Raw genomic sequence first — 27,102 nt, 5'->3', positions numbered from 1 at the left:
TTTTGTTGGAGCATGGAAGACGATTGGATCAGGAGATTCTCACACCATTCTTCCCAGGGGACAAGGTCTCCTGTTAAGGCAGGCTCGATACTGATGGTTCACATCAGGCCCTGGAATGCTGTCAGATCACTGTGCAGACAGTGCCAAGAGGCAGGTGCACTCCATGCTGATCTGGGAAATGGTTCTGGCTCTGGCAGCCCTGGGGAGGTGGCTACAGGGCCTGAATGAGAGCAATGGAGCTGGAGCCAGTCTTCAACCCGAAGGGGTTTTTTATTTCTTTATTTCTTTAACCATTTTTTTCTTTTTTCTTGAGATGACGTTTTGCTCTTATTGCCCAGGCTGGAGTGCAATGGTGCTATCTTGGCTCATTGCAACCCCCCCCTCCCGGGTTCAAGTGATTCTCCTGCCTCAGCCTCCCAAGGAGCTGGGACTATAGGCATGTGCCACCAGTCCTGGCTAATTTTGTATTTTTAGTAGAGATGGGGTTTCTTCATGTTGGTCAGGCTGGTCTTGAACTCCCGACCTCAGGTGATCTGCCCACCTCAGCCTCCCAAAGTGCTGGGATTACAAGCATGAGCCACCGCGCCTGGCTCTTTACCCTTATTTTAGAGGTGGGTCTTGTTATGTTGCCCAGGCTGGACTCAGGCTCTCGGGCTCAAGCGAACCTCCTGCCTCAGCCTCCCGAGTAGCCGGGACTACAGGGAGGACTATGGGGTATGAGCCAGGACTATGCCCAGCTCCCCTAGCCTTTCATTCCAAGCTAATTTATGCCACATCCAAGGCCACAGGTACAAATTCAGGCACACATTTAGTAAGTTGCCTGGCTTTAGGCTGGACTTTGGAAGGAAGGAGCTTGTGGGGATCCTTGCCCTTAGGTGGCCCAAAGTGTTAGATCTATAGCAGGGGAGGAGGCCCCCAACACAGTCCTCCATTTGGATGCCTCATGGTCCTTAGGGCTCCTGACACCAAACCTCAGGGAGGGAGAGGGATGCACAGGATGGGGCCGGGGCCAGGGAGGTGGAGGAGCAAAGGATACTGGGCTAGAGCCCTGTCTGCTGCCTGCTGCCCTCTAACCTTTCGCAGGTCATTTTTCTCTCTGGGCACTTCCAGCTTTCTTCTGCCAAAGATTGTGACCTGGGGTTGTTGGTTCAGGGAGGGATCCCTTACCTGGCTGAGAATCCAGCAGTAGCCACCAAGAGGTACATAAGTCTGCAGAAGGGCCAGCTGATTTACTCCTGTCATTGCCAGGACAGAGTTTCAGCAAGACATGCTGAGTCCCAGGGCCTTTGTGTGCTGCAGCTCAATCATTTAGATCTCTCTCCTCAAGTGGGTTCGTCTAGAGGTGGAGACTTAGGGACAGGGACCAGGGTGCTCAGTGCTCACTGTGTTCCAGGCACCTGGATCATTCTGTTCCAGGTGTGTCATGCCTGTCCCCCTGCCCCAGGGCCTTTGCACTAGCTGTCCTTTCTGCCTCATAGGCAGTTCTAGATGTTTGCAGCATTGCTATTTGTTATCCAGGATTCAGCTTAAATGTCGTCTGCTCAGAGAGGCCTTCCCTGACTACCCCACATAACCAGCCCCTCTCCCATCTCAGTTTCTCTACCACGTTTCCTCACTTTACTGATGTCTTAGCACTATGAAATGACGCACTTACAACTTCCCTGCCTGCCTCCCCTCCTGGAATGGAAGCTCCATGAGGATAGGGTCTGTGGCTGTCTATCGCTGTAAGTCCTGCACCTAGATTCAGCGTCATGCGTACACAAGGCATTAAAACATTCGCTGAGTGAAAGAGCCATTCTAGAAAGGCCTTTTCCGGGGCTTCGGGAGTCCGGAGGAGGAAGCCATGGCTGCCTAGGCAGACGAAGGAAGGCTCCCAGGAGGAGGTGGCATGTGGGCTGCCTTAAAGGGGAAGTAGGCATTTCTGGATCAGAATGATGCTTTTAGTGAAACCAGCTGGTACTCCTTCGTGTTTCTCTCCTCTTGTGTTACAAGTACTTGATATGTACAATTTTATCCAAGCTTCCTAACAGCTTGGCTAGGTAGGGATTATCCCACTTTACAGATGAGGTAACAGGCTGAGAGGTTAAGTGACCTGCCTGAGGTCCCACAGTCAGTGCGGGCAGAGCTGGGATTCGATCCTAATCTGTTGGGTAGTTGCTTCACTGCACAGGAAGGGCAGGAGAGGCCTCCTGGAACCCAGGCCACCTGGCCCTGAAGTTCAGCCTGTGACAGCTCCCACACCAAGTGGGAATGGACAGTGAAATACGCCAGGCCTGGGTGTGGGGACCACCAAAGGGATGACCCAAAGGGGGCCTTGAGGCCCCGCTCCTCCCTCCCGACTCAGGTGAGGCGGGGCTTAAGAGGCCTTACCTTCTCAAACACCCGACAGTGAGGACTGGGGTTGCTGGTATGGGAGCGGCAGTGCAGGTGGCAGAGGTGGGTGACTTAGGGGTGGGGTGGGGCCTGGAGGTGGGCCAGCCAGTGTTGCTGCCCCGTGGCCCATCACAGCCCTGTGTGGAGCTTTCCTGCCGCCTGGAGGCCATTGGAGGGATCACCGTGTCATTCTCACCTTGGTGCTTGTTAAAGACTCAGGAAATAATGAGCCTGTTGGATTGTGTGGGTCCCAGATGTGGATGCAAGTGAGGAGATACGGATTTGCCTTCTCCTGAGTGCCTGCTGTGTGCCTGGCACTGCCATGTATGATTTCATTTAATTTTCTTTCTTTTTTTTTCTGATATGGAGTCTCGATCCGTTGCCCAGGTTGGAGTGTGGTGGTGTGATCTTGGCTCATTGCAACCTCCACCTCCTGGGTTCAAGTGATTCTCCTGCCTCAGGCTCCTGAGTAACTGGGATTACAGGTGTGCACCACCATAGCCAGCTAATTTTTGTATTTTTAGTAGAGACGGGGTTTCACCATGTTGGTCAGGCTGGTCTTAAACTCATGACCTTGCAATCCGCCTGCCTTGGCCTCCCAAAATGCTGGGATTACAGGCGTGAGCCACTGTGCCTGGCCAATTTCATTTAATTTTCAGACTTCCGTAGCTATTCCTACCCCATGTTATGGTCAAGAAAACTGGGGCTCAGAGGTAAAGTGGCCAGCTCAAGGCCACTCAGCAGTCCAATAGCAGAGCTTGGCCCACATGGAAACGCAGGTCTCCTGGCTGTGGAGGAAGAAGAAGTTACTGACGTGTGTGAGTTCCATACTCCACAGTTGGCAGGGATCAGTCACCCATCTTTGCCCCTGCAGCATGGGGCTTGTTGTCCTCCTGACACTCCAGCTTTGGCCTCCACAAGAGCATGCCCTTGTCTGTCTGTGTCCTGCTGCATCCCTGCACCTAGCACAACGGCCGGCACACAGGAGGTGCCTAATAAATGCTCATTCTAAGGAAGCAGTCCAGAGGGAGCTGTGGTGTTTAGCAGCAGAGGTGTTGGAGCCTGACAGACCAGACGGGTGTCCCAGCTCTGCCACTCCCTAGCTGTGTGACCTTGGGTCAGTTACTTACCTTCTCTGAGCTTCAGTTTCCTCAGTAGTAAGGTGGAAATGATAACAGTACTTACCTCATAAGCTTGTGGTGAAAGTTAAATGAGGTAATCCATGGTACTTGGCAAACACATAGCCAATAAATATTATTAATGGTTACTAATAAGAGAAGGTAGTGACTCAAGATCATACGGCAGAGCTGGGATTTGAGCCTACCTCTCTGCAGCTGTGACAAGTCTGATCCTTTCCATGATGCCACAGTGCCTTGGGTTCAGGCAGGGCTGACGTATCAGGGGAGACTCCTGGAAGAAGGGGCTAGAGCTAGATGGCAAGAGGGAAAGAGGCATTCCAGATGCAAGGAACAGCTGGAACAGAGGTGCAGCGGTTGGGATGGGCAGGGTGACCCTGGAACACAGGGAAGGGGCCAGTGAGGAGGGTGGAAGTAGGAGGCGGAGGATGGAACTGCTACGTGATAAGGCACACAGCGGGCCAGGGACTGTTCTTAGAGGCAGGGCAGATGGCCCTCACCACTCAACCCCTCCCAGTTTCCCAGTCCTCTGTCCTGCCACTCCCGCTCCCTCTGCAGCCCCTCTCAATTCTCACCATCTCCCTTTCCTGTTTGCCCATGCTGTCTCCTCTGCCTGGTCCCAGGCCTCTCCCATCTCTGCCTGTTGAGTCCTCCACATCCTTGAAGGCCTATTTCAAAGGGTACCACCACCCCCAGGGAACCTGCCAGGCCCCTAGTCAGAAGTGTGACAGCATGCACAGCAGCATCCCTCCAGGTGCCCTGGAGACACACCATCCTTCATGCGTCTTGCTACCATCTTTCTTCCGTGTTCTCAGTGTGACTTTTCTCAGTCTGCTCAGCTCTACCACGTGGTCTTCTCCAGTGCCCCATCCCTCGGGCACCCAGTTCACACTGACCCACCTGGCTGCTCCAGCAAGAATAAGGAAGTGGCTTTGTATTGAAAAGACGCACACTGAGAAGTGGACAGCTCTTTTCCTTTTTTTTTTTTTTTTCCATGTCATTTCTCCATTTACCCACTCTTGGTATAAGCAGAGGTCAAAAGCTCAGCAGGGAGACCCAGGAGAGGAGGGTGCGCTGAGCCACGTTTTCTGACTTCTTTTTTTTTTTTTTTTGAGACAGAGTTTCACTCTGTCACCAGGCTGGAGTGCACGTGGCGCAATCTTGGCTTACTTCCAGGTTCGAGCGAGTCTCTTGCCTCAGCCTCCAGAGTAGCTGGCACTACAGGCATGCATCACCATGCCCAGCTAATTTTTGTATTTTTAGTAGAGGCAGAGTTTCACCGTGTTGGCCAGGATGATCTCCATCTCTTGACCTGGTGATCTACCCACGTTGGTCTCCCAAAGTGCTGGGATTACAAGGGTGAGCCACCACGCCCGGCCTTCTGACTTCTTAAAACATGAATTTGATGCTGCCGTTGCCAAACTATATTGTCAATTTATCAATTGAATTCACAGTACTGCTTTGTCTCAGGTGAAACTTAGGGCACTGACCTCGATGAGGATGAGACAGTGGTCATATGGAAAGAGCTGGGCAATTTAGAGGCCTCCCCCACCAGCCCCTACTCCACAGCACCTCCTTGTGGCAGAAGCAGTCCCTGCTCCTCTGCCTGTGGAGGCTCCCGCCGCCCTGCCTGAAGACCTTGCAACGACCTTGTCTTGGAAGTTACCCTACAGTGTTTTAGTTATTTTTTATTTTATTTTTTATTTTTTGAGACGGAGTTTCACTCTTGTTGCCCAGGCTGGAGTGCAATGGCGCAATCTCGGCTCACTGCACCCTCTGCCTCCTGGGTTCAGGCAATTCTCCTGCCTCAGCCTCCTGAGTAGCTGGGATTACAGGCATGCGCCACCATGCCCAGCTAATTTTTTGTATTTTTAGTAGAGACGGGATTTCACCATGTTGACCAGGATGGTCTCGATCTCTTGACCTCGTGATCCACCCGCCTCAGCCTCCCAAAGTGCTGGGATTACAGGCTTGAGCCACCGTGCCCGGCCCGTGTTTTAGTTATTTATTGCTGAGTAACAGGCCATTCCACATGTAGTGACTTAATTGTCTGGGTTTGCTCAGATGACTGCAGTCACTGGATGCTGGGCTCAGCTGGGATAGTTGGGTTGGCCGATGCTGAGTCTCTCTGTCCACAATGTCCTTCTTCCTGGTTTCTTCATGGCCTGGCGGCCTCAGGATTCTGGGAGAATGGAGGCAAGAGCTTACCATCTGAGGCCTGGGCTCTGCAGCTTGCATCATGTCACTTATAATACATCATCCTGATTAAAGCTAGTCCTGAGGCCGACCCAGATTCAAGGGGTGAAAACTAGACTCTGCTTCTAGAGCAAAATACGGTGGGCATCTGTCACCTAAGGGGAGGCCAGTTCTCTTCATGTCTGAGTCACATTGTCTCCAGCCACGTAATGGGTTAGATCCTTGCCTGCCTAATTCCCGAGTCAAGTCTGGGAGGAGGCAGCACGTACATCAAAAGAACGGTAAGATTTGGCTAACTTACATCAGCAAAAAACTGGATAACATACAAGAATGTTTTTTATGGGTGCTAGTCTAGGGAAGGAGGAATACGATTTTCACTGGGCTGAATTTATTAATATAGTTACATTTACCTGATATTCTAGATTCAATGTGCTGGTGTGAGCAGCTAGGAGTGGTTTTGTTTGCTTAGCTTGGAGTGGTTGACTGACTGTTACTATTATTATTATTATTTGTTGCCCAGGCTGGAGTGCAATGGCATGACCTCAGCTCACTGCAACCTCCACCTCCTGGGTTCAAGCGATTCTCCTGCTTCAGTCTCCCAAGTAGCTGGGATTACAGGCATGTGCCACTATGCCCAGTGAATTTTTGTATTGTTAGTAGAGACAGGGTTTCACCATGTTGGCCGGGCTGGTCTTGAACTCCTAACCTCAAGTGATCCACCCACAGCCTCCCAAAGTGCTGAGATTACAGGCATGAGCCACCATGCCCAGCCCCCCTTAATCTCTATAACAGAAACAACAAACCAAAACAACCAACAAACAGAAAAACACAAACCCTCCAGAGCTGGCAAGTGGAAGCCTGACTTGAACCACGAGATCTCAACTTCTCACCCAAAGTCCCTAGAATGAAAGACAGGCTGGTACCCTTCAGAAAAACTCCTTCAATAGCACCAGAGATACGTACTGTGAATCATTCTTTCAGCCTTCTGCAAAAGGTCCTGGGCCATTCACCAGAGAATTGTGCTCTGTGAAAGGAAAATACTCAGATGTTTCAGGGATTAGTGGATGTTAAGTCTGTTTAATGTTAATTCCTGAAGACACAGAAAGTTGCTATGTAGAGGCTCAGATGGGTCAGGTAATAACTGGAGTTTTGACACCAGTGCAGTGGGACCCTGAACCCATTCTGCAATTATTGTTATTATTATTTTTTACTTGCATGATATATAATTGGAATTACAGGTAGAATTCACACATGAGCCTCCAGACCTGTGGAATAAAGGTAATTATGGCAGAATGATCAAGTGGAAGCCCCTCAAACTCCCCCTTCTTACCAAAATAATACATCAATAATAAACTCTGAGGAATCACAGGAACTTGTGCCACCATCAAAGACTTGAAAGATGCAACGGTGATTTCTGTCACACGTCCTTTAACTCATCTATTTGGTCTGTGCAAAAGGCACGGGTCTTGGATAATGGCCATGCATTACCGTAAGCTTACTCAGGTGGCGAGTTCAGTTGCAGAGCTATTATTCCAGGTGTGGTCTTTTTATGGGAACTATAACTTTTTTTTGTCACTTGATGTGAAACTATCTGATAAATTATTTTTCTTGTCTCCTATAGACAGTCCCCTTAGCAGTTTTCTTTCTCTTGGCAGGGATAGCTGTACACCTTTCTCATCTTGTCTTGAAACTCCTCCAGTCTCTGGTTTTCTGTTGAAGTTTTCAAGGTCCGGTTTTCTGTCTATGTGGATTTTGATCATCCTCCTGAATCGCAGGCCGTTATATTTGTCCAATATATTGATGATACTATGTTGCCAGGATTGGGAGAGAGAGAAGCAGTGGGTACTTCAGATGCATCAGTAAGACACAAGTGTGTCTGAGAACGGAAAGCGAATCCCTCAAGAACATAGGGGCCGGCCACTCAAGTGAAGTTCCTGCGTGTCCAGTGTTCTGGATCATGCAGGGAAAGACCCTGCCAAGTGAAAGACAACTTGCTGGGCTTTCTGCCTCGCGCTGGTAATAGGCACAACACTTCTTGGGCTTCTATGTATTTTAGAGGCAACATGCATTGGTGTGTTTCTCTGATCCTTATAAGTTACTGAGTAACCTTTAAGGCTGCTAGGTTGGAGTGGGGCCCAGAGAAAAGGAAGGTTTCCAGGTGGTCCAGAATGAAAGGCAAGCAGTTCTGCCACATGGCCCTGGTAGCCCAGCTGATCCCAAGGTGGTTCAAGTGTCTGCAGCAGATGGGACAGTATTTGAACCCATGGCAAACTCTGATAGGAGAATCACAGTGGAGTATCTATGATTTAAGAGTGAAGCCTGGTGCTCCGAGGAAGCAGTTTTCCTCCTTTTGAGGAAGGACTCTTGGCTCACTGCTAGCTGACAGTGGTCCCAGCTGACAGCGGTCCCAGTGTGGGAGTCATCAAGGGATCGTGAAGGTAATTAATGCCTGTACACACAATGTGCTCTTTTCTCAGAGATACTTGGGGTATATGTGCTCAGTGATTGCTAAATGAGATGTTAGTAAATTATGTATCAGGTATGAAAACACACTTGATTTCTCTCCTTTCTTATCCCCTTTAACTGAAATCGGGCTTCTGCTTCTTCCACTCCAGAGAGTCTGCAATTGCCAAGGTCAGTGATCTCTTCATTGCTACTTAAAAAAAAAAAAAATTCATACCTAGGGAAAAAATTCCAACATACACACAATTATATAATAGTACGCAGCACAAAACTTCAATATGTAATGACATTTTCCCCATGTCTTTCAATGGACTCTAAATCCATATTGTAGGGAAGCCATTATGGTCTCTAACCCGGCTGACTACTTCATTCTTGATGCCTTCCCCAAGGTGACCTTCCTTTCTAGGTTTCCTCTGACTCCTCTGCTGCTTTAGGGCACCCTCCACCTTGGGGCTCCTTCCTCTGCCTGTCCCCTGAATGTGGGTGTTTCCCAGCGCTCTGTTCTGACCCCACCCATCTCTCACTTTCCACACTCTTGCTGGGTAAACTCACCCTCTCTCATGGCCTTTTTACATTCTGTGGGCTGGTGATGCTCACATTTCAATGAGGTCTCCATCTCCGCCTTCAGCCCAGACCCCTTTCCCAGGCTCAGACCACCATGTTCAGACATCTCCTGGACACCAAATTGAGTCCATCCTCCTGCCAAACAAGCTGTTTCCTGGATTCCCATTCATCCACACAACAATAAATATCTACTCATATTTATTAGATACCAATTGGTATGTAAGAAAAAAAATGTAAGATTGGGAACAATCCAAATAAATTACTACTACATGAAAAAGATGGGCAATAACAAGTGTTGGCGAGGATGTGGAGAAATTGGAAACCTCTTACACTGCAGGTGGGAATGTAAAACGGTGGCGCCCTGGCCCACCCAGAACCAGAATCAAGCCCATAGAGGATGTTTGTCATCATCCCCCCACTGCCCCAAGAGATGGGCTCTTGAGCACAGTGGAATGATCAGAGCTCACTGCAGGCTTTTTGATGGATGAGGGGTGGAGTGGCTTGCCTATGGGAATGAAGGTGTGCAGAAAGGGCCAAGCGTCTGCAGGATGGGTTGCAGCGTCTGTGAGGGATGGGCTCAGATGCTGAGGCTGCAGGAGTGCCTGGGCAAACTGCACAGAAATATCACAACCTGGGCAGGCTTTGGGAGCTCTCCAGCCAAGCCCTAAGGAGAGGGAGAGGGGCTGCCAGCGCCCCCTAGCTTGGGCCCAAGGAAGCCATAGTGATTCTTCTTAGGATGGCTTGAGCCTCCTGGAATTGTGACCAGCCCCAAAGACAGGATGAGCCTTCAGGAAAATGACTGATATCAGATTTCCTGCCAACCCTGGCAATGAGAGGAGGGGGCTCCCAGTGTATATGATGAGAGTTACCAAAATAAAGACATGGCATTCCTTACACCGGAGTGCCATGTTGTGATGCATAGGCTGAATTACAAATTGCAAGATATATGTGGTAAGAAGGGGTAGCCATAGAGACAGAGAAAAGTGGGCAGATTTGCTATTTAGCAGGAAGAGCAAACAGGTCTTAGTGAGGGATTGGAAGCGGAGGGTCGGAGATTGGTACCAAAAAGGATTTCCCGGTTTCTGGCTGAGAACTGGGTCAACCCGAGTGCCTTCCCACCCCTTCCTCTAGACCACCCATCCACCCTGCGGCGGACTCCCGAAAGTGTCTCTCTGGTCCGACATGGCACCTGTCCGTTGTCCACACAGACCGACCCCCGCCCCAATATGTCGCAAGGGGGCGCGGCGGTGCCTGGCGCCGACAGATACCACGAGTGGGGCTCTTATGTGAGCAGTAAAATCGCGGCCTTTCCCCAGACCAGCCTCCGGGGGCTCCAGCGAGGCCTCCGCCGAGCTCCCGAAAAGGGTCTCCCAGCCAGGCCTTTCAGCGGCCCCAGGCGAGCAAGCGGAGCGCAGGCTCTGCGCCTCGCCGGTCCCGGGGCCTCTTTCGCCCACCCTCGCCAGGTCGCTGTCTTTGCCACCGGCCCGATCCCGCTTCCCGAGGTCCCGCGGGGCCAGGGTGCCCAGGCGGCGGAGCTAGAGCCTGGGGTGGGGCCGGGGTGAGCCCGCGGGCGGGGACTGTGCGCGTGCGGGGGGCTGGGAGGGGCTGCTGTTTCCGAGCCGAGAGCCCGGGTCGCGGGGCTCTGTGGACCGAGACGCCCTCCCGAGCCTGGGCATCTTCGGGGCGGAGCTCTCGGGTCGGGCCACCAGGTTTAGGCGTGGGCCGCGCACCCTGGGCCGGACGGGAAGCCTTCCGTTTCCGCGCCGCCTCCGGGCCGTCCTCTCCCCTCCCCGGGCGGCTGCAGCAGGGGCGCGGGAGCCTGCGGCCTGCGGGGGCGTTGCGGTCGCCCCTGCTTAGTGAGGCCCCGCAGCGGGGAGGGAGAAAGAGATGAGGGAGGAGGGAGGGGGGAGGAGGGAGGGGGGAGGGGGAAAGGGTTCAGACCGAGACATCGCGGGGGGCTAGGAAATGGTGGCCGCAGGGAGGAGCTAGGCCGCGAGTACAGACTGCCTTTGAGAAGGGCCGGGAGAGTAGGGTGCGCTCCCGCCCTCCCTGTCCCAGCCCAGTGTGGGGACCCAGAGCCCCTCCTCCCCCACTGGGCCTTCTTTCTCGGTAGTGGAGGGCTGCACTGGACAGAGCGGGCAAGGCCTGCAGCTCAGAAGCTCCGATCTCATCGTCAGGACCCGCTTGCAAATGAAGAAGTTGAGGGGCTGGCCCTGGGCTCAGAGCAGAAGCTGCCAGATCTAGCGGCCACCCCGCAGTCCTCATCTGCGCCAGCGCTCCTGGCTTTCCACCCGGCCTCACTGTCTCCTGATGGAATCACTGCAGGCACCATAGGTGCCTGGTTCCTCCTTACAGCTCCGGGCCGGCCCCTCTCAGTTTTTTCTGGGCGATTCTCTTCTGACATCTTAAGTCCCCAACGCTTGGAACTGGGCCCACTTCTCTTTCCATTCTGACACTCAGGGGAACGCAGCGTTCTCGTGTCCTCCAAGTGGGGCTTGTGACCATCCTCCCCCCCAGCCCCGGGGCAGCTGACTCCCAGGCCCTGTCCCTTCAGAGGTCAAGCCCTGGGAGCCAGTGGCCTGGACATCTGTCCCTGGGTGTCCCTGAGGCCCTCAGGGGGCACCACGGTCTGCCTGGCCTGTGAAGCGTGTGTGTCATGGGGCCTGGTATGTGGGTCAGAGGAAGGACTGGGAGGAGGTGGAAGGTGTCCATACGCAATTTCTTTTCTTTCTTTTTCTTTTTTTTTTTTTTGAGACTGAATCTCGCTCTATTGCCGAGGCTGGAGTTCAGTGGAAAGATCTTGGCTCACTGCAATCTCTGCCTCCCAGGTTCAAGCGATTCTCCTGCCTCAGCCTCCCAAGTAGCTGCGATTACAGGCACTTGCCACTACATCCAGCTAATTTTTGTATTTTTAGTAGAGTCAGGGTTTCATCATGTTGGCCAGGCTGGTCTTGACTTCCGGACCTCAAATAATCCACCCGCCTGGTCTTCCCAAGTAGCTGGGATTATAGGCTCGAGCCAACCCGCACAGCCTCCGTACCCAATTCTTTGGCTTCAATGGGACCTTGTCTTACCTTCAGGTCCCTGACTACTGGAGTTCACATGGCACAAACTCTGAGGGCTACTTTTGTGTTGGGCCAAAAAAGCCAACCTTACTGTAAGGAAACCTCTCTCTCTCTCTCTCTTTTTCAATCTCTCTCTCCCCCACCCCCTGTGTGTGTGTCTGTGTGTGTGTGTGTGTGTGTGTGTGTGTGTGTGTGTGTGTGTGAGGAGGCAGGCTTGGGGCCAGTTGGATGGGGAAGGCTTGCTTAGAAAAGTAGACTCTTGAGGGGTCCTCAGTACTGTACTTCCTCTGATGATTTTCCTGTAAGAACTGAGCTGAGTTCCTTTGAAAGGGTTAGCAGTATTCCTTGGGAGCCAGCTTTGGTGGGGGCAATAGGTGGAGCCTAGTTCCTTGGGGCTCTGGGCTTTGAAAGGGAGGCTACCACATGGTCTTGTGGCCCATGCCAGTGACATCCGGCAGGACCCATCTCTAACTGAGGCTGAGCCCGGGGCGGCTGGCAGCTCCCAGCTTTCCTCTCCACAGCCTGGCTGTGGCTGTTCCTCAGCCTGTCAGCACCACACTCACAGCCACAGGACTGGCCCCCACTCCCCTTAACTTCCTGGAATTCAGAAAATGGATCACCCCTGCCTCATCCCAGTTTTCCACCCCACAGAACTGCCATACCCTTGGTCAAGTCCTCATGCAAACCAGGTTCCTTTCATTCAATGACTTCCGGAGGGAGCATTACCCAGTCCTCAGCGACACCCATGCTGCCCTGTCTGGACTGCTTAGATCCCATCAGAACTCCACAACCGCTTTTTCCGGGGAGTCTTCCTGGCCACGCTCACCAGGTGTTTTCTCCTCACTATCTTCTCAAAGCCAGGCCTGGACTTGTCCTAGGGCCTCATCCCATACCACGTTTTATTGTCATAATATTCTTTCCCATAGTGACTGACTCAGTCCTCAGCACTGAGCCTGGCACAAAGTGCATGCTAAGGACAAGCTTGCTGCACAGATAAATGAATGGGGACTTCAGATATATAGGGGTGTGTGTGTGTGTGTGTGTGTGTGTGTGTACACACACTTTTTTTTTTTTTTTTTTTTTTTTTTTTTGAGACCGCTGTTGCCCAGGCTGGAGCCAGGCTGGAGTGCAGTGGCACGATCTTGACTCACTGCAACCTCCACCTCCTAGATTCAAGCAATTCTCCTTCCTCAGCCTCCTGAGTAGTTGGGATTATAGGTGCCTGCCACCGCACCTGGCTATTTTTTTTATTTTTTATTTTTAGTAGAGACAGGGTTTTACCATGTTGGCCAGACTGGTCTTAAACTCCTGACCTCAGGTGATCCACCCAAATCGGCCTCCCAAAGTGCTGGGATTACAGGCGTGAGCCACCACTCCTGGCTCTAGGCATATTTTTAAGAAGCTCCTTGGTTAAACTGTCATGGATATTGAATGAGGATCAGCAGATGCTAGGATCTACAGTGTCCTGAGACTGTGATCAGAGGCCCGATTTCCTCAAGAAGTGTGATCCCTACATGAGCTCTAAGGCTGAGCTCTTGGCAAACGACTGTCATCCAGAATTCCCTTGGGCCAGGTCAGTCCCTGTTCCTACTTCACCTTCAGGCTTCAATTCAGCCACCCAGAGCTCAGCCTGCTGGGATCTGGCACCTCCTGTGAGGCTGTCATGGTATCTGACCCTTGCCTTATCCTGCCCACCTCTGTGATGGGGTCCTGTTTCAACCTGGCATCGCCTACCCTTTCCCATCTCATGCTGACAACTCACAGGACCCCTCTGGTCCATATGGGTGAATGCAGAGCCTGACATGCCCACTTTTGAATGTAATGGCATGCACACCTATTCACGCAAATGCACCCCTGCCCAACAGAGCCAGAGAGAAACATTGCTGAGCCAGAGGGACCACTTTTATTAGATTCCAGCAAGACTACTGTACATGTTTCATGCAGATTAAATATGTGTCTTCACTGCCCCTGGGAGGGGAGCACTTTCACTGTCAGCTCCTTCATTGGCGTGTCAATGGGTGAGTGTCAAGGGGAGCTCTCAATGTATTCCGTATGGGGGACAGTGGGGATCATGACTCGGGGTAGGGGTGAGACACTAGGTAGCTGAGGGTCCCTGGGACCTTGAGTCTTCAGAGGTTCAGGGACTGCAGGACCTTGGTCCTTTGCTGGTGCTGGCACCAGAGGATCTTGATCCTTCAGAGGCACCGGGATTAAAGGAACTTGATTCTTCAGAGGTTCAGGGACTATAGGACCTTGATTCTTTGGAGGCTGTAGGACCATGGGCCCTTGATCCTTAACTAGTACTGGGAGAATGGGGTCTTGATTCTTCACAGACTCGAGGACCACAGGACCTTGATTCTTTACAGGTGCAACAACTGAAGAATCGTGAACCTTTGCATGCTCTGGGACCACAACATCTTGATCCTTGATTGGCTCTGAGACCATGGAACCTTGATTCTTTATAAGCTCAGAGACCATGAAACCGTGATTCTTTATGGGTGCTGTGACCATAGGACTTTGATCCTTTGGATGCTCTGGGACCATGGGACCTTGATCCTTAATAGGTGCTGAGACCATAGGACCTTGATCCTTGATAGGTGCTGAGACCATAGGACCTTGATCCTTGATAGATGCTGAGACCATAGGACCTTGATCCTTGACAGGTGCTGAGACCGTGGGACCTTGATCCTTGACAGGTGCTGAGACCGTGGGACCTTGATCCTTGATAGGTGCTGGGATCATGGGACCTTCATCCTTGACAGGTGCTGGAACTACAGGAATTTGATTCTTCACAGGCTCAGGAACCCTAGGACTTTGATCCTTCAGAGACTCTAGTACCACAGAATCTTGATCCTTAGCTCTTGCTGGAACCGTAGGACTTTGATTCTTTGGAGGAACTGGGACCGAGGGACCTTGGTCCTTGACTCGTGCTGAGATAACAGGGCTTTCATTCTTTAAAGGCTCAGGGACCACGTGGTCTTGATCCTTGACTGGTAACAGGATCATGGGACCTAGATCCTTCGGAGGCCCTGGGACCACAGAACCTTGCTTCTTCAGAGGCTCTTGGACCATAGGACCTTGACCTTTCAGAAGGCCTGGGACCACAGAACCTTGATCCTTGTCTGGCTCTGTGGCTACAGGACCGTGATTCTTACTTGAATCACTGACGCGTTGACCCAGGCTCCTGCAAAGGAGAGAGAGGTGGTCACTGTAAGAGTAGAGTTCAGGCAGGGACAGGGCAGAGAACAGATTGCCTGATAAGTCTTGGCCTAGTGGAGCCTGGGCTGGGCAGCTCTTGCTGGAGAGCCAGGAGAATCTGATTTCTGTGTTCTTAGTACAGAATGTGGGTGAGGGAGGTGGGTGAGGGGAAGGCACAGGAATTAGTCATTCAGTGTGCTTGCCAATTGATTATAACCTGCACATGGCACAGGGGGTGGCACTCTGGTAACAATGGCAGTACTATAGCTGGACTCAGAGTCATCCAGTAGGCATCCCAGCAGCCCGTCCACCCCACACTGCATGCAGGTCCCTACTTCTTCTAGGATCACTGGGCCCATCCTGGGAACCCCATCTTAGCTGTCCACCAGATGCCCCCAAAGGCCAGGGTGCTCTTTCCTATTTCACAGGGACTTCCAGTTCTTTTCCCTCCCTGACTCCCTGACCCCCTTGTTAAGCGCTGACTGCAGGAAGGGGTAAGGGGTCCATGGCATACCAGGAAAGGAAGCAGTAGGAATGCCCTTCTCCCCCTCTCTTGGAAGGGGAAAAGGATTTTTTATCACTGACATTGTATAGAATGAGCAGCATGTGGTGATAATAAAAAGCAGGCCAGCTTTTAGTTTTTTCTTAATTGTTTTTATAGAGACGGAGTCTCACTATGTCACCCAGGCTGTTCTCGAGCTCCTGACCTCAAGTGATCCTCCCAGCAGAATAGCTGGACTACCGGCAGCTTTTAGCTTTATTGCTTTAAATTCTCTATAGACAGTGCTCCCTGTGATTGTGTGCACCACCCCCACTACCCCCAACCTTTGGTAGGTGACTCACTGGGACTCCCCATTCGGGTAGGGATGGGGCCCTGATCCCCTCACTCCATTCCCACTTCTGGCTCCCTCTGCTCTCCTAAGACCCTTGCCCTCACCAACTCCAAGGCTCCTGGGCTTACTTCCCTGCAGCCAAGAGTCTCAGTCTCTCATCAGAATCCTCAGGCACTGTTCTGTCTGCCTCACTGCGGCCATCTGCCTCATCCGCTGTCCCACACAAACTGTGGCGAACCTGTGACACCACCAACCCTCAAAGGCAAGCGTTGCCACACTTAGACCCGGCCAGCCTGGAGCGCTCCGGTTGAGAGTGCACTCTCCTTCCTTTCAGGCCACGTTGGAAGTAGCCACTCGAGAGTGGCATTGCTCAGCAAGCGTCACAGGCCCCTGCACACCTACGACACATTCAGCTTTCCAAATGGCTCCCTTTCAGAGCTCATTTTGGCAACAGAGCAGCCCTGTGAGGCACACAGGAAGGATTTTCTTACCCTTACTTGTCTGAAGAAGAAAATGAGGTTGTGAAAGAACAAGGAATGGGGAAAGTGAGGGACCCCCATAGACTAGTATCTGGGTCCTTCCACTCCTAGAGCCTGGGCTCTTTCCCTTAGCATGCCTGGCACATAGCAGATGCTCAATGTCAGGTAGCTATTACTATTACTCTATTTATTGGGTCTACTGATATTTACACAGAAATCTGTAATGAGTAGAGGTCATTATCTAGAGCACCTTGTACTATGGTATTATTAGGTAGTAATATGGTTATTTTTATATTTACTTAGAAGTAAAATTATATATATTTGGACTACTTTTATTCTATTGTGTTGTCCTGATGCAGAAGCTTTTTACTGTATTTAGCACCTTGAGCCACCCATGGACGGGTATCTCTCAACAGAGTCCACGGCGGCATGGGCGGCCTCTCTGTCCACTCCTGCTGGCTGTCCCTGAGCATCACAGTGGGAGGCACCAGGGTGGCTCTCTGGCTTAGCACGACATGGAACACAGGTGCTCTGGCCAGACGGACACAACTGGCTGCCATCAGTAGGTCCTAAGTGTTTGAGGAGAGAGCCAGGCAAGACCATGAGAAGCAAAGGCATTAAAACACCTCCAGTCACTGGTGGCTGGTCAGAGAGGAAAAATAAACATCGAATTCAGAGTAGAACCAAGCAGGAAACCGATTAGTGTATCCTCTTAGACTGTGAGGCGACCTGGGTGGTGTCCTCCCAACAGGGTGATGAAGCTGAGAAGAGACAAGCCAAAAAACGGGCTGAACTCCATCTCAGGGACTTGGGCTGCAGAACCTATCCCAAGGGCAGGACATGGGCCTGGAGTCTCCTGCTGGCACAGAGGTCACAAAGAAGGCCAGCCCTGCAGCCTGGTCCGGGAAGTACATTTCCCTGGATATTTACAGCACTGGATCCTGTGCCAAGTACCAACTTTCTGTTTATTGGGCGCTTGTGTTTAATGAGCCAGCTGTGAGCTAACCTCAACTTTGCATGGATACATAACCCCATATTGCTTTGGTTAGAAAACTTTTTTCTTTAGTGAGTGTCTTTAATTGTGGGAAGGTTATAATTAAGATTAGGAATGATGAATTAAATCAAATCCCCAATGTTACTTTTTTGGTATTAAGTTTAGGAAAAAGCCTGTAATCCCAGCACTTTGGGAGGCTGAGGCGGGCAGATCACCTGAGGTCAGGAGCTTGAGATCAGCCTGACTAACATGGTGAAACCCCATCTGTACTAAAAATACAAAAATTAGCTGGGTGTGCTGGCAGACACCTGTAGTCCCACTACTCAGGAGGCTGAGGTGGGAGAATCATTTGAGCCCAGGAGGTGGAGGTGGCAGTGAGCTGAGATCTCGCCACTGCACGCTAACCTGGATGACACAGTGAGACACTGTCTCAAGTTAAAAAAAAAAAAAAAAAGAAAAAAGTTTAGGAAAAATAAGCATAGATTTAGTTCAAAGGTATCTGTAATATTTAAGATAATTTAGCATATTAGAATATCTAACAGATTAGCTTTATAATCCCAATATAAAATGTGTAATGGAATAAGTAAATTTAGACTTAAAACTTAAAGCTGAAAGATAATGACAGTTTTACAGTTTTTTAAGACAATGATGGAACTTCTATGGCAAGTCATTGGTCACCATATTTTTAATCTTAATTTATTAAAAATTATTTATAATTTAATTTATATTTAGGGTAATTGAATTAAGCTATAACATCCTCCTTAAAAGAGATTGTTACATTTTACTAGGTTTTTTATTTTTGTGACTTTTTATTAAGCATTCACTTTTAAAATCCAAGCAGCCTGGACAGTTTTTCTATGCACGAAACTGCACTCAAGGGTGCCATGAAATCCTCACTGACACTGACTGGTCCTCGCTTTGGTCCACAGTTGCCTGCCAGTCTCCCATCTGGAAAACGCCCCACCTCCTCCAGCGAGGCTGGTGAGAATGAGGCAAAGCCGCCCCCTCAGGGTGGAAGCTGGTTTGCGGCTTGGGGAGCAGAAGCAGGCTGCATTCAGCCCACTCGGGCCACAGGCCAGCTGTCCTTGGGCATGGCCCAAACTGCACAACCAAATCTGGTGCCCTGGGTCAGCAGCACATATTCTTAAGACAGCATATGCCACAGGCGCCTTCTCCCGCCTGTGAACCCTGAAAGCACCAACCTCTCAGAAACGACAATAACCTACCGGGCTTATCCTGGCTTCTGTGCTGCATATTGCCTGAAAGGTCTTGGGCAATTGCTCAACCACGACAGACCTCAGTTTCCCTGCCTATAAAGTGGGGATAAGAATTTAAATTTCAGGGATTATTACAACAGAAGATCTTGCGAGGCAGGCATCTGCAATCATAATTCTTGATATTTTCAGCATGCTTGGATAGTACACAGATAAGTCCACTATTGTAATAACTGTGATGCAGGTTACTAAATGCTCATGCATCTATTACCGTATGTCATTTGCCCCTCACAGCAGTCCTGGGGGAACCCCACTTTCCTTGCATCATCCTCTCATGCTGTTTTGCACACTGCCAGCCAGGGCTGTGTTGTTTCTGCTGTTTCTGCTTCACCCACTTTTCTGTTTCAAAGCCCTGCCCGTCCTTGAAGGCTCGGCTCAGCTCCCACCTCCTCCCCGGTCTTCCTGCCTGTGTCTCTCCACACTAATTTCTTTCGCATCCCTGCTGCAGCACCATCTCACAGTCTCTCTCTCCACCTCCTCACATATCCCAACTGCAGGCCAGGCTCCCCTGCTAAACAGCGAGCTCCCTGAAGGCAGGGGCCGACCTTCTTGCCTGCAGCCCCAATGCCCAGCACAGTATCTGAAACAAAGAAGGTAAAATGGAAAGTTTTAAAAGTTACTGTTGCTGAAAGCTGGTTCATCCTCTATTCCCTGGCCCCTGCCAGAAACTCAAATTCGTACTTAATACCTCCCTTTCCCTCAAAACCCTTACTTCACCCATCAGGTCCTGTTGATTTCAGCTCCTAACATTTATCCTTGAATATTCCCACTTCTTTCCCTCCCTCCGTTCCCCTGCCACCTGCTACGCCATCATCTCCTTGGACCACTGTCACAGCCTCCTAACTGGTGTCCCCTGTTCCAGCTACCCTTGTTCTCTTCCAATCCAGTCTTCATATAGAAATCAGAATGATCTTTTAAGAGAGCAAACCTGATCCTGTTTATAGGATCCTGTTTACCCTGCTTACAACCCTTCGGTAACTTCTCCTGGCACCAAGAATAAAGAAGAAAATCTGTTACACTGCTCCACCTAGCTGGCCAGTCTACCCACTTCCCTCCGCCCTTCCCCTTCCTGCCTTCCCTGGCTCTCTGTGCCCAGCATTCTGTTCCTTCAACATGCCCTGCTCCTTCCCATTTCACAGCTTTTGCACATGCTGCTGTCTGCTCCTGGAATATTCTCTTGTTCCCTCTTCACCTGGCTAGTGCCTGCTCAGCCACCATCACTCAGCTCACGGAAGCACCGCCCTGGGAAGCCTTCCACGGCCCCCGCAGTCATGGTCAGCCCCTGCTATAGGCTCTCCTAGTCCCTGGCACTTGCTTTGCTCTCTTCTCTCAGCTAATCCCTTGTATTCTTTTGGAATACAAGGAGGGCAGGGACCATGTCAGTTTTGCACATCATCGTATCCTCTGTACTTGAAATAAACAGTACCTGAACCCCGGTGGGTTCTGACTTAATACTTGAATGACTAAATAAACAAGGGACTTTTCTGTGCCAGGCTCTGTCCTGCAAAACTTAATGTTCCAAGGTTATATGAGACATCTTGTCTTAGACAGTTCCTTTTCTGGCCTTCTTCCTGTTTCCGTGGAGACAGGCAATGCCTCCTGAGTGCACACACTGACATTGGATTGATGCTTCCCAGAGTCTAGAAGCAGGATTACTGAGACCTGCCCTCAACTGGATGGGGAAAGGACTTCATTCTCTCCCACTGATTCCTGCCCTTGCACATGATTCCAGTCCTATAATCCACCTACGTGGTTTTTTTCTTCCCAGATTGACTCCTGTTGCACAATCAAAGCAACCCACAGCTGCAGCAGTGCTCCTGGCACAGGGCTCCATTCAGACAGCAGGGAACCTATGGACCCTGCCTTCCAGGGGAAGTGTGGGAGTGTGGGGCAGTGTGGAAAAGCCTTGAGGATGAAAGAAACTGAGCAATAACTATGGGCTAGGCTCAGTGCCAGCCGCTTTAATATATATTGTTTCTCATGATGTAAAAAGCAACCTGCTGAAGAGGCAGTGCATTGACTGGGCCTGAGGCCAGAAGAACTGGGTTCGAATGCGAATCCAACTCCTTCCTAGCCATGGGATGGCATCAGGAACACACATCTCCAGGCCTCAGTTTCCTTATGTATAAAAGGAGGATTAGAAGGTCCACCTTGTAGCTTATGTAAATGCTCATGGCATGACCCCTGGAATATAGGTGATGTTTAGCAAATGTTAATTCCAAAGGGGGAGTTGGTGATCTGTTCCAATTGTCTGGCTCCACAGATGGAAACTTGGCCCAGAATGGACAAGTGACTCTCCCACAGCCACAAGCTAATGGATAGCAGGCCCAGGACTAAAACACGGGCCTTTCAACACCTCGGTGGGAGGGTAGAAGAGACGAGGACGAGACAGGGCGATTCCAGCTCGGTTCCTCTGCTGCCTGCCTCCACGGGCACCATCCACGTGCTCATGACTCTTAGACACAAACAAAGCTCCTAGCACAGCGATGGGAAATGCAGCCGCCAAGGGGGATTGCCAAGGAAACTGTCTTTGAAAGACTCGTTATTCTTATGAAGAATCTGCAGGAGACGGGAGTTCTCAAAACAACACTCGCTCCGCCTCTCTCCCAAACAGGACTCTGTGGGAGCTTCTCTTTTAGTAATTATCCTGTTGTTTGGTAATTATCTGCCTCTCCTGCCAGCCCGCGGGACTGTGTTTTGTGGGTCTTTGCATCACGAGCACCTAGCACAGGGTCTGGCTCATCGTAGTACGTGGCAGATACTGGCGGGAAAAACACATGACTAGTGTAGCTTCTTCTCTTTATTCTCTTTTAGTTTTTTCTCTTTTATCCATTCACTCAAGAAATCTACTGAGACCCTGCTCCATGTCAGGCCCTCGCTGGGGACACAGAAATGCATGAGACCCGAGCCCTGACTGGGGGAAGGAGCTCCTAGAGTGAGGCAGGAGACAGACCTGTAAACATACACCACAAACGTGATGCCACCACCGAGTACAGGCACCACCACCAAGCTGGGCCCTGAGCCTGATCGGCTTGTGTCTCTTCAAACCAGAGAGGCTCAAAGGTCTTATTAGGGGCCAAGCTGTCACTTTGCTGGAGAAGTCCTCCCTCTCTATTCCACAAAAGCACAACTCCACAAGCCAAATCAAGGCGCCCAGGGCTGGAAGGACAGACTGCTGGGCTGCGGGTCTCCTGAGCCCCTGCTGCAATCTCCCTGGCAGATGGCAACCCAGCCACTGCTCGCACTGCCTGGGGTGGGCTGCAGATGCCTGGCAAGGCAGCCTCCTCCTCGGTGGCCACTGGTTAGACCTGAGCAGAAGCCTGCATGACAGTCAGCTCCACTCCTTCCTATCGCTGCACTGATCCCTGTTTTGCACTCTGGGGCCACCCTTTTAGGGAACGCCCTGCTGGCTGCCCCAGGACAGCCTTTTGGGTATTGAAGGGGGCAGCAGTTGGGTCCATATCCCTGACTTCTCCACGTAATACATGCCCCACACAGCTCAGACTTGGTTCCCAGAGTCCTCACCTTCCAACTGCCCTCCTCACAGTGTCTCAGTTGGCTCTGTTCCTTGGAAAGTACAGCTCCAGAACTGAAAGCCATTCTGTAGGCGTGGTCTCCACACAAGACACACCTCCTCTGCCCTGGAGCCGATACCTCCAATGATCAGCCTGAGCAGCTCTAGCTTTATCAGTGCTGGCTGCCCAAACACCACCCCTCCCCATCCGCCTAGCAACCCCCTTCTCCAGGACTGAAGAATTGGTTCTCGGGCCATTTCCTCAGTGAAACAACCTCTGAGCCTCTACTTCCTTCTGTGTTCCCACAGTGCCCCCACCCCCACCCCCATCCCCACTCCCACCTTGGCAGCAGCCCCTATCAGATCAGCGTCAATAGTTTTGTAGCTGCCTCTCTGGACCGGGCACTTTCAGGCCAGGGACCGTGCCTGGCTTATCTCTCTTTCCCTCGCTCCCTCCCCTCCTCTCCTTTCTCTCTTCCCTGCCTCTCTTGCCTCCTTCCTTACTTCCACAAGCATTTACTAAATGCCTACTATGTGCCAGGCCATTGCATATAGTGGAGAACCAGGGATCACTAGCTTAGGGTTGGCACATAGTAGGAGGCCTACTTTCTCAAGTTTTCAAATAGCTCACACAAGGTCAAATTCTAACAACCACGTTTACATGACATAAAAATGTTTTCCGATTTTTAACTGCCTTTAGCATCCTTTTTGTCCCTCCAAAGGATAACATCTCTTTAAGGTTTCGGAGAGAACTTTACATGCAATGAGACATTTGATTCCCACAACAGCACTGTCACCCAGGCAGACAGAAAGCCCTCACCTAGCCTTCCAGAAGCGAAAACACAGTGCAGAAGGCGGAAGTTGCTCAAGGTCATGTAGTGAGTTCGGGCAAAGTCAGGACCTTAATGGAAGAGCTCTTTCCTCTCTACAACATTCCTCATGGTGGGATACAGAGATACAGAGATTCCAGATTTGTCTGCAGATGTCTGGACTGGCCTGGGCTTGAGATGACTGACTGGCTCTGGCTGGGGCGAATGACTTCTGTAGGTCCCAGCTCAGAGCCCCCAGCTGCATCTCCTTAGAGAGTTGCCCCTCTGGGCCCAACAACCTGGCTGGCTGCTCCCACCGCACAGCACCCCCACCCCCCCGCGTTTACTTCCTAGCATTCGGCAGACCCTGGAAAAGAAGGCCTTAACCCCAGAAAGCAGTGGCATCCTGCCTAAGAGTGCCCAACCACATTCACACCTGGAAGCCCTACCTGTGAGCTGCCAATCAGTCTACCAGCCCAGGACCACGCTGAGTCCGTCAGGTGTGGCTCATCACCACAGAAACACCAGCCAGGCCCACAGTTAGGAGAAATGCTGCCTCCACAAGACTTAATTCTGGACCAGGGGCTGGAGGGAGTGAAATGTGTAGATCAAACTCAGCATCTGTGACCTTCTTGTGGCTCATTTTCCATAGACCAGTGTATGGAGAGTCACTGAAGGCTTCAGAGCAAGTGAGGGACAGAGGAGGAGGCTGTTGCTTTAGGGCATGCACATCTTTACAACAGGAATCCTATAGACAGTCCCAAGTATTGGACAAGGAATGGGTTTTAGGGTCACCCGAACCTGGGTTCACCTCCTGGCTCACCACTTACAAGTTGTGTGACTTTGTTCTTGCATCATCCAGTTCTGATTTCTTTATCTGTGAAGGGAGTGACACCCACGGACTCTCCAACCTTACTGTGAGGATTAAGTGAGATGAAGTGTGTAAAGGCCAAGTAAAGGTTCATTCCCTCCCCTGGGCTGTGGCAACTCTGCATTTTTCAAAAGTTGCTTCAAGATCTGGGGCAAGTTCCTGGTTCAGGTCTTTCCCTGCCACTCTGGGTTCCCTCCAGGCAGACATGTTCTTCTAAAGTACCGGGAAATGGTTGCACTAGGCGGGTCGGTGGCTAGGTAGTTGTTTTCTGCGTGATTCTCTACCTATTTATTTTTGCTGTTGTTAAATACCTTTTCTGGATTTGGCCTGCTAACTAGAACTAAATAAATTTCCAATTGTATGACAAATATTTTTAAAAGCATTTTATGTCGTTTTAGCACCAAGAAGGCAAAGTCAAAGGCACAGTGGATTGTCCCAGTGGGCTGCCAGGAATCTGATAATTCTACTAATGACCCTTTTTGAAATGTAAAATGGACTAAGGCAGCACTCAATTTTTGTCTAACTATGCTCCTGGAAACTAGCAAATCAATCATTGTCTTCCCCCAACCCCCATCTAAAGCAAAGGATCGGATCTTGAGCAATTAATCGAAATTGGTTTCCTGTGTCCAGAGGGGATCAATCCAAATGAACGTGGAATTGCAGAAATGGATCTGCACCAGGTGATTTATAGGGTGTGCTTAGAGAGCGGGGGCCAGATGGAGGGCTGGAGGATGGGAGGAGGCAGCAAATTTAAGACCAACACTTGCCGGGCGCGGTGGCTCAAGCCTGTAATCGCAGCACTTTGGGAGGCCGAGGCGGGTGGATCACGAGGTTGAGAGATCGAGACCATCCTGGTCAACATGGTGAAACCCCGTCTCTACTAAAAGTGCAAAAAATTAGCTGGGCATGGTGGCACGTGCCTGTAATCCCAGCTACTCAGGAGGCTGAGGCAGGAGAATTGCCTGAGCCCAGGAGGCGGAGGTTGCGGTGAGCCGAGATCACGCCATTGCACTCCAGCCTGGGTAACAAGGGCGAAACTCCGTCTCAAAAAAAAGAAAAAAAAAAGAAAAAAAAAAACCAACACTAGATGATCTTAATCTCAGGCCATTGTGTGGTAGGAGTGGATTTACCTTGTGTAGCTCCAGCTACCCTGCAGCTGGGGACCAAGGGCAGTAAGTAACTGGGAAGCTGTTGTCAGCAAAATTACCCATAACATGGGCTATTGGCAAGGGCGTTGCATATTCCAGTTTGCAGAGGACTTCTGCTGGCCTCAAAGCCACGAGGCCCTCACAGCCTGCCTGTAAATCGGGTATCCCTTGCTATCAGAGCTCTTGCCACTTGCTATCCTGAGCTCTGGAAACAAACAGATTGAAATAACATGTTATCCCTTGCTGGCCAAATTCTGAATTCCTGAATTTGAAAACCAAATATATTTGGAGAGTGATGGATATTTGCATTATTGTTATCTGTTGGAGGCTTCTACAAGTTAAGGTCATTTAAGGTCACACAACTAGTAAATAGTAGAGCTTGGATTTAGAACCAGTCCTGTTGGTTGTAATTCTTGCCTGGAATTAGACATGCCTGTGAAATGTGTGGTGGTGGGGAGGGTCTCGTCACCCTAGAGTTAGGAGCCCTGCACTGAGCAGGGAGTGGGATTGGCCTGTCTTTTAGATTACTCTGTAACAAGAGCCCAAGATTTTATGAAATCCAGACTGTTTGGAAAAAGTGGCTATCTAAAGTACAGAGGTATGCAGGCCTGAACAGAGGTCAGCCAGTGTAAAACCAGCCAGTGACTGCTCTCTGCTCCGCAGTTGCTGTGACCGCTCATAGAACTGTCCCTTTCATGGAAGCAGGGACTGTTATCAGGCAGAGAAGAGCCTTGTGGAGGCATCATGGTGAATGTGGAGGGGGATAGTGAGTATCATCGTTCATTCACTCACTCACTCATGTTTCATTCAACAAGCCCTTTAGAAGACACTCTCTATGGTAGGCTTTGGGCCAGGAGCTAGGGCTACAAAGATGAACAGAGAGGCCTGGCCCTGGCCCTGGGGGAGCACAGTCTAGTAGGTGGGACACACACAAGAGCGGATGACACAGTACAGGTGGCATCATGAAGACACACAGAGGGCAGCTTACCCAGCTTGGGAGGTGCGGGAAAGGCTTCCTGGAGCTGTCCCCTGAGCGGAGTCTTGAAGGATGAGTTAGCCAGGTGAAGAAGCAGGAGAAGGGCATTCTGGGCAGGTGGACAGCGAGGGTAAAGGCATGGAGGTGAGAAGCAGCATGGTGCACCGAGGGAACACGAAGCTTCTGCGCCACGAGGAGCCCACGGATGGTTTAAAGCAGGGGTGACATGGTCAGATTTGCATAAAGATCCCTCTAGCAGCTTAAACCAGTAGCAAGCAGTGGCAGTAGCTTTTAAATCTCAGCATCTGAAGCTCTCTTGGACCCAGATAAGGGTTCTGGGGCCATCTGTTGAGATCACTATATACAATGCCAGGTTAACAAGTAATTGAGGTCCACTTACATGAGGACAAGGGACAGAAATGTAAGCTCAATTCCACTGGCTGAACTAAAATGCAGTCTCAAATCCAATACCCATATACCCCAGATAATAATGGATACCAGTTTTATCTTGGTAACTCCAGGACCGAGTATATTTCGTATGAATGAAGTATCTGCTGGACCATTCTGCGTTTTGTAACCTACATTGCAGGCACCCAGGCAAGCCAGTACCAAAAGGAGAAAAACTGTGTATTGGCTGTGATGATTGGTCAGTAGAGTCAGGACGTCTGAGCCACATATGTAAAGATCTGACCCCATTCTTATTTTCCCTCAGTTTATATCTAGGTCCCAAGATTTAAAGAAGGTACTAGGCAAGCCTGCTGGAGGACCTTGAATGGCCCAGCCAGAGTGTGACACTGTGGGGTGCAGGTTTCATTTTTATTGGGGGTCCCACTTGTCTGAAACCTGATTCTTTTCAGGCCAGCCCAGCCTCCTTCAGGTGAGAGGGAGAGACAGCAGGCTATGGAGCTGGAAGCCTAGATTCCAGTGTTTCCTCCATCCTCCAAGCCTCACCAAACTGGCAGGTGCCTCCTCCTCTTTGAGCTTCCCTTTCTCCTCTGTTACCTGGGCCAACACCTGCCCCATAACATTGGGAGGGTTCCGTGTAATGGCACAGAAAGAAATGCTTCATAAGCAATGCATACAGAGAAATTGTTAGAAAATTATCATTTAGGTCTGTGGACTCAAGGTCATTCAATAGCTGTAATTCTTTAAAGGCAATCTTCTTAAGACGATTTACCTCAATCAGTTTCATGTATTACTCACAGCTAA

At 50.6% G+C, this 27,102-nt stretch overlaps 1 protein-coding gene across 1 annotated transcript in view; it reads right to left on the bottom strand.

Moving 5' to 3' along the window:
- Nucleotides 1–13,681: 13,681 nt before the first annotated feature.
- Nucleotides 13,682–27,102, bottom strand: part of MAP6 (microtubule associated protein 6) — an 86,964-nt gene continuing 73,543 nt past the window's right edge. The window contains exon 4 of the mRNA XM_039470617.2: nucleotides 13,682–14,981. Within this exon, the coding sequence (XP_039326551.1) occupies nucleotides 13,823–14,981 (1,159 nt within the window). The 3' untranslated portion in view covers nucleotides 13,682–13,822. The remainder of the gene's footprint in view (nucleotides 14,982–27,102) is intronic.

The sequence above is a fragment of the Saimiri boliviensis genome, chromosome 6 (assembly GCF_048565385.1).
Source record: "Saimiri boliviensis isolate mSaiBol1 chromosome 6, mSaiBol1.pri, whole genome shotgun sequence".
Lineage (NCBI taxonomy): Eukaryota > Metazoa > Chordata > Mammalia > Primates > Cebidae > Saimiri > Saimiri boliviensis.
Note: the sequence above shows the minus strand (reverse complement) of the source record. Positions and strands in the feature narration are given on the sequence as shown.